The following is an 11,235-nucleotide window of genomic DNA, read 5'->3' on the forward strand; positions in this document are numbered from 1 at the left end:
ATTTTCATATAAAGTTGTCACAGACCGTCACCTGAAGTAGCAAACACAGTATAATAACCCTAACATTAAATATTAAATATAATCCAAAAGGCCTCCAACTATTTTATTTCTCTGGATTTGCACAATTCAGAGAGCCATTACATTATATTAAAAGGGAGTTTTACATACAGTAAAACAAGAAAGAATAAAGTCATTAAAAAACAACAACAACAGCATTTTACCACCCACATGAGTGTTTTTGAACCATGCTATAGTAAAGTACTTGAATTAATTTGTTGTGGTAATTCTATAGTTGCTGTGGTAATATAACCACTACAACTATAGGATATATTATACTACAATAAACTGCAGTTTACTGTAGTAAATACTAAAGTATACTACAGTATTTATTACAGTTTATCAGTTCAATATAGTTAATACATAGTCTTCATTAACAAAGAGTTGTAAATACTATATATACAGTATACTACAATTTTAATATGGTTCAAAAACACTATAGTATTTACTATATATTACCATAGTATTTTTTTCTTGTACTCAAAACATTTGAAACCAACTAAATTCAGTAAAATACACGATATAATCGATGGAAGTCTATCGCGACAAGGACCAGAGGAGGCCATTTTGAGCAGAAGCAATCATTCAAGCATACAGAAAAACACAGTACAAGATGAGCCAAACGAATTAATTAATTAACAAAAGACAGTTATGAAACAAATCACTTAACTTTTTTCCGGACCGGGATGGATCGTAGCAGGGGTGAGTATTGATGTGAAAATAAGATGTAACAATTGTATTGGCTCTATAGACGATGTCATGAATCAGCTGATTGCACACACGACACGACATGTATCCGATACACTACCATTCAATTTGGACTCGATACGTTTTTGTTGTTGTTGTTTGGAACAAGTATCTTATGCTCCTCGAGGCTGCAATTATTTGATCAAATACAGTAAAACAGTAATATTGTTATATACTCATGTAAAATAAATAACTGTTAAAATAACTGTTTCTATTGTAATATATTTTAAAATGCAATTTATTCCTGTGACAACACTGAATTATCAGCAGCTATTATTCCAGTCATTCTAATATGTTGATTTGATGCTCAAGAAACATTTCTTATTAGCCTATTATCACTGTTGAAAACAGTTTTGCTGCTTAATATTTTTATGGAAATCATGATACATTATTTTCAGGATTCTTTGATCAATAGGAAGTTCAAAAGAATATCATTTGTTCGAAACATAAATCTTTTGTAACATTGTACGTCCTTGCTGTCACTTTTGATCAATTTAAAGGTGCCCTAGAATCAAACATTGAATTTACCTTGGCATAGTTGAATAAGTTCAGTACATGGAAATGACATACAGTGAGTCTCAAACTCCATTGCTTCCTCCTTCTTATATAAATCTCATTTGTTTAAAAGACCTCAGCAGAACAGGCGAATCTCAACATAACACCTACTGTTACTGATCATTAATATGTACGACCCCAATATTTGCATATGCCAGCCCATGTTCAAGGCATTACACAAGGGCAGCCAGTATTAACGTCTGGATCTGTGCACAGCTGAATCATCAGACTAGGAAAACAAGCAAGGACAATAGCGAAAAATGGCAGATGGAGCAATAATAACTGACATGATCCATGATTACATGATATTTTTAGTGATATTTGTAAATTGTCTTTCTAAATGTTTCGTTAGCATGTTGCTAATGTACTGTTCAATGCGGTTAAAGTTACCATCGTTTATTACTGTATTCACGGAGACAAGAGCCATCGCTATTTTCATGAGGAGCGCGAGATTTAAAGGGGCCGCAGCCTGAATCGGTGCATAGTTAATGATGCCTCAAAATTAAAAAAAATTAATTTAAAAAGATCTATGGGGTATTTTGAGCTGAAATTTCACAGACACATTCAGGGGACACCTAGACTTATATTACATCTTGTGAAAGAACGTTCTAGGGCACCTTTAATGCATCCTTGCCGAATAAAAGTATTAATTTTTTCTTCTAACTTTTGAATGGTACTAGTGTATGTATAGGCTGTATGCAGGAATATGAAAGTATAATAATAATCTAATTTTAAAAAATCATTCTCATTACTGTAGTGTTTACAAAAAAAAGACAGACAATTTTTCTTCTATATTTTTTTTATATTTTATATTATTATTAAAATCCACATAAATCAAGGGAGAATTTTACTGTTTTCACTAGGCTGATTTGGGAGTCAGATGAAGGTAAAACTTGTGAAATTTCCAGCAAAGTTCTTCATATCTTCTACATGTCAACATTACTGTTGCTTTTGACACTACTGGGCACAGATAAAACATCTACTATAATGGAATATTTGTGATTTATAAGTTGCTTGCAAAAACATTCTTTAGAAAACACTGCAGCTATGTTTGAATGGCTGTGAATGGAGAAAAGTGCAAAGGTGTAAAGGTGTAATTATAACATCTACCAGCAGGGGTTAGCCAAAACTTGACCCCTTGCATAGATCAGTAAAGAAGACGTATTTGCAGTTATTATCTGTCATGAGACATATTGGCCTTCATAGAATTCCACAGAAAGAGACTTGAGCATTGGGGCTTGTTGCCAGCCACTTTATTCATCCTATTTATGTCAAGACATAACTCAGATTAAGTAACTTTTATTAAGCACACAAATACCAAGCGCAAATACTATATAGGGAAAGAAATTAAGATCTTGTGTTTTGGCAAACATCCACAATGTCATAATGCTGTATTCATTATGAGATGACTGGTGCCACAAGCCATTGTGTTTCTAGGAGAATAAAAAAACATAGTCTATTATTTAACTTTATTACGGAAATAGAATTTCAGACACTCCAGGCTTGTGACCATCATGTGGCGCAAATACTTTCCAGAAACAAAAAACATCTGCCCTGTTTCAAACACTTGCCAAACTTCATTGCTGGCTAAATACCCATGCATTTCCACAAACCTAAAATATTCATTTAAAAAATGTAAGGTAACCATAACCACTCTCATCATGGTTCAAGTTATTGCCTGCTATGGGGCTACAATCCACACAGGAAAAAGCACTAGCTATAGTTTTTTGGCGCACCAAACCCTAGGGCCATTCAGATCCGGTTTAAGATACTTTTATATTTGCAGCAGGAGAACTCCCTGCATCCCAGTCCTCACCCACATATTCATAACAAAAACATTCAAAACTGGTAAGTCTGACATGAAAAAAGTACAAGAAATTATGTGTAAGTGAGATGGGAAGAGGCAGGGGGGGGAAAAATTGTAGGAATGCTGTTTTTGTTTTTTTATTGACTGAGGGCGGGACCTTCAGAAGCACATATAGGTCCTGAACTCAGTAGGAAAAGTTGTACAGGACCACTTACCCATGCAGCGGCAGTCTGCCCTTCATCAGTCTTCATTAAAGCACCCTATAATCATCATCTTTAGACTATCCTAAGGCATTATGGGAAGACAGAAGGTGCTTCTGGAAAAGATGGCTCGGACATTTCAGGTCCGGAACCTGCTGATGCGACAGGCACTGGCAGAATGCCTTGGCACCCTCATTCTAGTGGTGAGATTTGTTGTTTTTGTCATTGATGAGTGATGAGACAAATCGATTTCAGCATTCATGTCAGTTTTGAAAACTAATTGTAAAGCATTTTATTCATTTTGATAGGAATGATTATAATTCAGAGGGATAGTGATCAAAAAGTGTTATCATCCAGGAAAGTGGCTAAATATTTGCAGGCATTGCTGTTTGGGCACATTTATGTGTTTATAGAAACACATTTTCTATAGTTTTCTGTTTGAATTGTCTAGAACTTCAAAATAATCAATATGTATTAAAAAAATCTGTTTTTAGTTTAGTTAATTAGTTTGTAAAAAATAAATACTATATAGATTGTACTCAGCTTGATAGATGGACAATAAATCACTAATTTATTTTCTTTGATGAGAATGTGAAAGGGATACATGTAAGGTATCAAAAATAATCTATATGCTTTCATCTGCTGAAAAGCCTGAAATTTCAGTTCAGCTACACCTGAAGGGAGTTCCTCATTTTGCAAATGATTTGCAGAGAGAGTTTTTATGATATATTTAAAAAGAACATATGCATTTTTTATACTTAAGCTTTGTACTTTTTATCTTACTTTTAATAAGAACATGGTTCTTTGTTCTCAGCTTTGGCCAATAATGATTAATAAAGCATGATGTTAAATGTTCAAAGGTAAAATAAGTTTTAATTTTGTAACTTTTTGTAGCAAAATGTCTCTTTTGCAGAACTGTAAAATGTCATAACAGGACTTGAATTCATGTCTTGCTGATAGCCAATTAGCTGTTGTAACGCAGTTTGTATATACGGGAAGAAGGAGGCGGGAACCGGCAAACATTCAACAAAACTTTAATTTAAAATAAACAAAGAACAAAAGGAAAGTAATGCCAGCAGACCCTCACGGACGTCTACCGGCCACACAAACATAAAATAAAATCCAGGCCTGGTCCTCTCTCGTCCTTCACTGTGGTCGCTCCTCCTTTTATGCTCCCGGAGCTCCTCTGTGAGAGACTCAAGGCCGGTGCGCCTCCCAGCTGATGCTCGTTATCACTTGTGTCACCGGCCTCACGCCGTTCCCTCACGGCTCTCGCCCGCCCTGGTCGCCACATACCCCCATCGCCCCTCGTAGGCCGGGGGGTACTCCCGAGACTGCGCTCTACTCCCCCCCGGGGCCTGTCTCGGCGGCCGCAGCACCTGGGGGTAAGGACAGACGAGACGAGAGAAATAGGACGGAAGCAAGGGGAGCGACAGGACGACAGAGGGGAGAGAGGAAAAAGAATCAGCGAGGGCTCTCCGACAGCATGTCCCTCCTTCCTCCCGGGTTTCGGCACCAATGTAACGCAGTTCGTATATACGGGAAGAAGGAGGCAGGAACCGGCGAACATTCAACAAAACTTTAATTCAAAATAAACAAAGAACAATACGAAAGTAATGCCGGCAGACCCTCGCGGACATCTGCCAGCCACACAAACATAAAATAAAATCCAGGCCTGGTCCTCTCTCGTCCTTCACTGTCGTCGCTCCTCCTTTTATGCTCCCGGAGCTCCTCCGTGAGAGACTCAAGGCCGGTGCACCTCCCAGGTGATGCTCGTTATCACTTGCATCATCGGCCTCGTGCCGTTCTTTCACAGCTCTCGCCCGCCCTGGTCGCCACAGATCCTTTACACATGTTTCAGACACTTTACAGGGTGCCATTTCATATCCTTGGACCAGTTGTTTAAAAAGTTTAAATATTTCAGAATTATCTAGAAATCCCATGTTTTGTTATCATGATCAAGTAATCCATCTTACTTCTGTGCCAGTTTTTCAAAGCAAAATAGGACTGGATCACCCTGATCCAGATGCACACTTTTTCAGATTTTTTTTCACACTTTTACCAAATTTGGGTTACCAGTCCTCCAAATAGGGTTATTCATAATCTGCAGTTGTTACTCCTGTCTCCTGACAAAAACATTGCATGCGGCGCCTGTGGAGTGTGGAAAGTTACTGGAGCGCGCAGCCGTGCTCGTCTCTCACAAGGAACATCATGGCAGTGATTGACAAGCCAGAGGGCCATTCGTTTACGTGATGATCACACAAACGGTTGGCTGATGTTTTTAAGGCCCTACCTCGTGCACTGATGATGTATATTAATATTATTCCTTTCAGTCCACCTAATAAATAGTCTTTTATCAGTTAGTAAAGACAGTTTCAAGTAATATTGCAAAATTTATAAAACAAAACATCCTCTTTAGCACCTTTAAACCACTGAACACAAAACAAAACAATAACTAAAGTGATAGAAAGTATTATGTTTTGTTAGTATCAGACATCTCCACTTGTCGCTGTTAATTTATGGCTCTTCTGCTAAACCTCAAGAGAAAAGTTGTTGCTACTTAGACTAATTTTCACTTCAACAGAACAACATTAACATTAGTTGGAATTAGTTAAATATTTCATATTATCACCTGATAAAACATCTCATATTGTTGTACTTTGGATTTTGACATTTTGTAAGCTACAACACAAATAACAGGTAAGCAAAAGCAACAAGAGTTGGGCACAACAGGGTCGACAATCCAGATTTCAAGACAGCCTATATCCGGAATAAATTTGACACACCACAGGGGGACCACAGGTAAAACCATATCTCATCATCTGTTTTTAATGGAAACTAAGACTCCAGAGCAGCAATATCTGGAGAAAAATAGAGCTCCCCCACGCCCATCTGTTGTTTTCTGATGGTACTGTGCGGTCTCAGAACCCCCCATCCAGAGGCTGATCATGCAACTCAATAACGGCTGGCAAACACAGACAGGCTAGAGGGCATTACACAATGGAAGAGAGGGCAAGTACACACACACACTCGTACGCACATTATCTATCAAATCCACATGGTGCCCATAATGTTTCGCATTCTTCAATTGCAGTCCTCAAAGAAAAACAGGTACGCGAAGCCAAGGATGTATATCTCTGTGAAACAAAATATGTCAAACAAAAACCTGCAATCATTCAAAGAATTGCTTTATTGAGATTTATTTGCTGAAATTGCCAGTTATTTAATCTATAGCTTAATTAACTTTGTTAGGTGTCTAGCCAAGCTTTGCCATCAGACATCACAAATGTCTTTGATGTGCAGTAGCACACAAAAGACTGAACAAGTGGTTAATTGAATTTCTATTCTTAAAGGTTTAGTTCACCCAAAAATGAAAATAATGTAATTTATTACTCACCCTCATGCTGTTCCACACCCGTAAGACCTTCGTTAATCTTCGGAACACAAATTAAGATATTTTTGTTGAACACTGATGGCTCAGTGAGGCCTGCATATCCAGCAATGACATTTCCTCTCTCAAGATCCATAAAGGTACTAAAATACATACATATTTACATATTTAAATCAGTTCATCTGAGTACAGTGGTTCAATATTAATATTATAAAGTGACTAGAATATTTTTGGTGTGCCAAAAAAAAACAAAATAACGACTTGTTGTTATGGACGATTTCAAAACACTGCTTCATTAAGCTTCGGAGCGTTATGAATCTTTTGTGTCGTCATGATTCGGATCACGTGTCAAACCAGCAAACTGCTGAAATCACGTGACTTTGGTGCTCCGAACCACTGATTCGACACAAAAGATTCATAATGCTCCGAAGCTTCATGAAGCAGTTTTTTTAAATCGGCCATCACTATATAAGTCATTATTTTGTTTTTTTGGCGCACCAAAAATATTCTCGTCGCTTTATAATATTAATATTGAACCACTGTACTCACATGAACTGATTTAAATATGTTTTTAGTACATTAATGGATCTTGAGAGAGGAAATGTTATTGCTGGCTATGCAGGCCTCACTGAGCCATCGGATTTCAACAAAAATATCTTAATTTGCATTCCGAAGATTAACAAAGGTCTTAAGGGTGTGGAACAGCATGAGGGTGAGTAATTAATGACGGAATTTTCATTTTTGGGTGAACTAACCCTTTCATGTCTCTCTTTACAGATGTTTGGCTGTGGTGCTGTTGCCCAGTTGGTTCTAAGCGGAGGCTCTCATGGAATGTTTCTGACAGTGAATTTTGCGTTTGGGTTTGCCGCTACATTGGGAATCCTAGTTTGTGGGCAAGTCTCAGGTAACATTGGTTATAAGTTTCTTAAAACTGTCAGATTTTTTTATTTTTATTTTTCCCTGGGAGAACACAGGAAATTTCAGATTTCAGATGTAGCATTTCAATGCAGTGAGTCACTTACAGTTGAGAACAAGATATTAAAATGTGAAGGCTTCAGCCAAACATTCAGCAGATGGATTTAAACTGGCAAAATTACACTACATTCTTTTCTACTTTTAGAACATTTTTATTTTCAGAAATTATTGGGTGGAATCAAGGGTTGACTCATGGTTAAAGTTAACTCAGATGGATGAACTGTACCTGGAACATTCAGTTCCATTTTTGATTAAAAAAAAATCCAAGACAATATCAGACAACATCAACTGGCAATTTTGACTTTAACATTTCAAACAGAGGAATAATAATAATAAAAAAAAAGAGTGTTTGGACTATAAGTGAAGTCTTGGACTATAGGTCTTGAAGGAAGTTGCAGACAGTTGAAAAACAAAGTTCCCAGACATAGATTAAGCCTAATAACCCATGGCTAAAAATGTTATGAAAACCTTTAAGTTGAATTTTTGAAGTTTAATCCTGCGGCTTAATCAGCATGTACCAAACCAGCCATAAAAATGTAAAGTGAGAGTCTATAGTATTGTTTCATTGTCACTGTGTTCTGTGACGATCTCATTTTAAATGTATCATAAGATCGACATGTTGAAACTTTGTATTTTACAGGAGGTCACATAAACCCTACTGTGACCTTTTCCCTCTGTTTATTGGGCAGAGAGCCCTGGAGGAAATTTCCCGTGTACTTCCTGTCCCAGACTCTGGGGGCTTTTCTTGGCTCAGGAATAATATTTGGCATGTATATTGGTGAGTTTTAGTATTATTGTATTAAAGTATTATTGGTTGTCAATAATCCATCAATCTTTGGTCAGTCTGTTGCAGCCAACAATGAAACTTCTCAGTTTATGAGGATTGTGTTTGTGAACTGAGAGCTTTTGAAGATCTCAAAGAGCTTGTTTCTAGCTTATGTTAACTTGATGCTTTGCAGATGCAATTTGGGACTTTGGACAAGGTTCTCTAGTCGTTGTAGGGGACAATGCAACCGCTGGAATCTTTGCTACATACCCTTCTAAACACCTTACTTTGCTCAATGGCTTCTTTGATCAGGTAAGACAAAAAGATCAGCATTCATTGAAGATATTTTGAAGAACGTCTCAGTGTTTTGTCCATACAATGAAAGTGAACATGTGAGAAGTCCCGGTACTCAAGAAAAAGGGATGGTATTGAAATATAGAAGTGCTATACTATGCTGCGTATTTTGAGCATTGATTGTATGGGCAAAAACGTAATCTTCAGAATATCATCTTTTGTGTCACACAGAAAAAAGAATGACAGTTTTGGAACAACATGAGGGTGAGTAAATGATGTCAGAATTTTCAGTGAGTGAACTATCCCTTGCCTTCAACACAGATAATTGGCACGGCAGCTCTGATCGTATGTATCCTTGCCATTGTCGACCCTTACAATAACCCCATCCCACGAGGGCTGGAGGCCTTTACTGTCGGCTTTGTGGTTCTGGTGATTGGTCTGTCCATGGGTTTTAACTCAGGTTATGCTGTAAATCCAGCGAGAGACTTGGGACCTCGGATCTTCACCGCAATTGCTGGATGGGGCTCAGAGGTGTTCTCGTAAGTCACATATTCTTGTATACGTTTTTCCATCTATTTCACTTTTGATGTAATCTCTGACACTGATATATGTTTCATCCACCACAGAGCAAACTCTTACTGGTCCTTTGTGCCCATCTTTGCCCCATTCATTGGTGCTGTGTTCGGTGTGATGGTGTATCAGCTGATGGTGGGATACCATGTGGAAGGGGAAGAAAGAGTTAAAAGGGAAGCAGTGGAAAGAGAACAGAAGGAGAGACTCAAACTCTCTGCTGTTTCTGAGAAGGAGACAGCGTAAGTCTGGGTTCAAATGGAGTCATCTTCCACAGTTCCATTTAGCCTCTAAAATTAAATGAGTTTTCATGACAATATAGTAGCAATATTGTGTATTTTTGCACATTTTCGACTAGCAAGACCCACATTAAATCATAACTTTTGAAAGCTATACTGGACGGCTGTGCCCTTGACACATCATGATTAGACTCTATTTTTTGTACTGTATGAACAATTAGTTGATATCCATTGTTGATATAATTGGAGAATCGTAATTTGCATATCACTCTAAATATCCTGATAAATATCTGTGTTTTATACATAAACATACTAGTTATCCTTTTCAATTTATTCAAAAAAGACCAATCATAGCTAAATTAATTCATCCAATCTGCTAACAAGTCAGTTGTTGTCAACTGTTCATTTATCTCTAAAGCTTCTATCTGCATAATGAATAATTATGAATAAGGGATATGATTTATGAAAATGTTCATACTTATGAATACTGCATCAAAGCCATGAAAATACCTGTTTCACTACTGTTCCAATTTTATTATCAGTAAATAATGAGTAATTATGCAGTGAGAAATTCAGTTCTGTTTACATTGTCATGTTGCTTTTTGAACTTTTGGAAATGTTTTGTTGCATTATGTGCCTTTTTCTGTTCTGGGAAAATGACTATGAGTTTACACTGACTATGCATATAAAATGTTGTGCTCATTTATATTGTACTCTTTAACAATAAACTGCATTTTGGGAAGGAACTAAGATTCCAATAGATCTGTAGTATTTAAATATGAGAATCACCATGCATGAAATGTTTTTTTTTTTTTTTTTTAATAATCTGGTAATTTAATGTCAGGGGATGTCTTTGATGTCTGTTCATGTAGTTGCTCAGTATATATTTGCATCATTCAGTCCAGTAAAACATCAGGATTTCTAAAGGATAAGCTGTTCCTTTGCCATTAAATAACATTGCATAAGGCAAATATATTTATGGATATATACAGTACAAATTCATGTCTTCTGTGATATTTATAACAAATTGAGAAGTGTCTGTCCACAAACCTCTGCTCTGTTTTCTTCGGTCTCCAGTAAGAACTGAGTGGGCAGGTTGAAGTGAATTGTCACAAACCGCTGCTTGAATTCATGGCACTAAACACAATACAAGTAAAACAAAACAGCTGTAATTAAGTTCAAAACTGAACACAATTTATACTTGCTCAAAATAAAATGATACAAACCAACAAACTTTAAATATGACATAAAACTCTGCTAAAGACGTTCTTTCATATAAATAAGACTCAAGTTTACCCTATTGGAGAAAAGAGAGAAATATGTCATTTCCTAATGCACATTGAATGAAATCAGTTTTTTAAGCCTGCAGAAGAGGGGATCTGCCATAACCCTAAATTATATTTACTCAAATAAGAACTAATTAGATCAAAACTTAATTTAAGCATTCAATATGAGTTCTGAAAGTGTTTATGATCTGTCGACCTCATTGGTGTGAACTGTAGTGGATGTTGCTATTTAATTTCTGACACAAATAAAAGTCAGGCCTATACATTCTTAGGTATATCACGTAAAAGAATGCAAATTGTAAAATCTTATATGCATTGATCACAACTCACTCTCATGTAAATCTTCCA

General features: G+C 36.7%; 1 protein-coding gene across 1 annotated transcript; it reads left to right on the plus strand.

The window, feature by feature from the left end:
• Positions 1–3,390: 3,390 nt before the first annotated feature.
• On the plus strand, positions 3,391–10,093 carry aqp3b (aquaporin 3b). The gene is made up of 6 exons (XM_067375266.1): positions 3,391–3,569; positions 7,535–7,661; positions 8,373–8,510; positions 8,692–8,810; positions 9,114–9,331; positions 9,419–10,093. The coding sequence occupies exons 1-6, from the start codon at positions 3,462–3,464 to the stop codon at positions 9,606–9,608; spliced, it is 900 nt and encodes a 299-aa protein (XP_067231367.1). The 5' UTR covers positions 3,391–3,461; the 3' UTR covers positions 9,609–10,093.
• Positions 10,094–11,235: the final 1,142 nt, after the last annotated feature.

Source organism: Chanodichthys erythropterus, chromosome 22 (genome assembly GCF_024489055.1).
Source record: "Chanodichthys erythropterus isolate Z2021 chromosome 22, ASM2448905v1, whole genome shotgun sequence".
Lineage (NCBI taxonomy): Eukaryota > Metazoa > Chordata > Actinopteri > Cypriniformes > Xenocyprididae > Chanodichthys > Chanodichthys erythropterus.

Bases quoted from the DNA above. Each gene is read 5' to 3' on its own strand.
- aqp3b (XM_067375266.1), top strand. From the start codon at position 3,462: ATGGGAAGACAGAAGGTGCTTCTGGAAAAGATGGCTCGGACATTTCAG. The intron at 7,662-8,372 runs GTAACATTGGTT...TGTATTTTACAG, and splicing joins AGTTTGTGGGCAAGTCTCAG to GAGGTCACATAAACCCTACT. The intron at 8,511-8,691 runs GTGAGTTTTAGT...GATGCTTTGCAG, and splicing joins AATATTTGGCATGTATATTG to ATGCAATTTGGGACTTTGGA.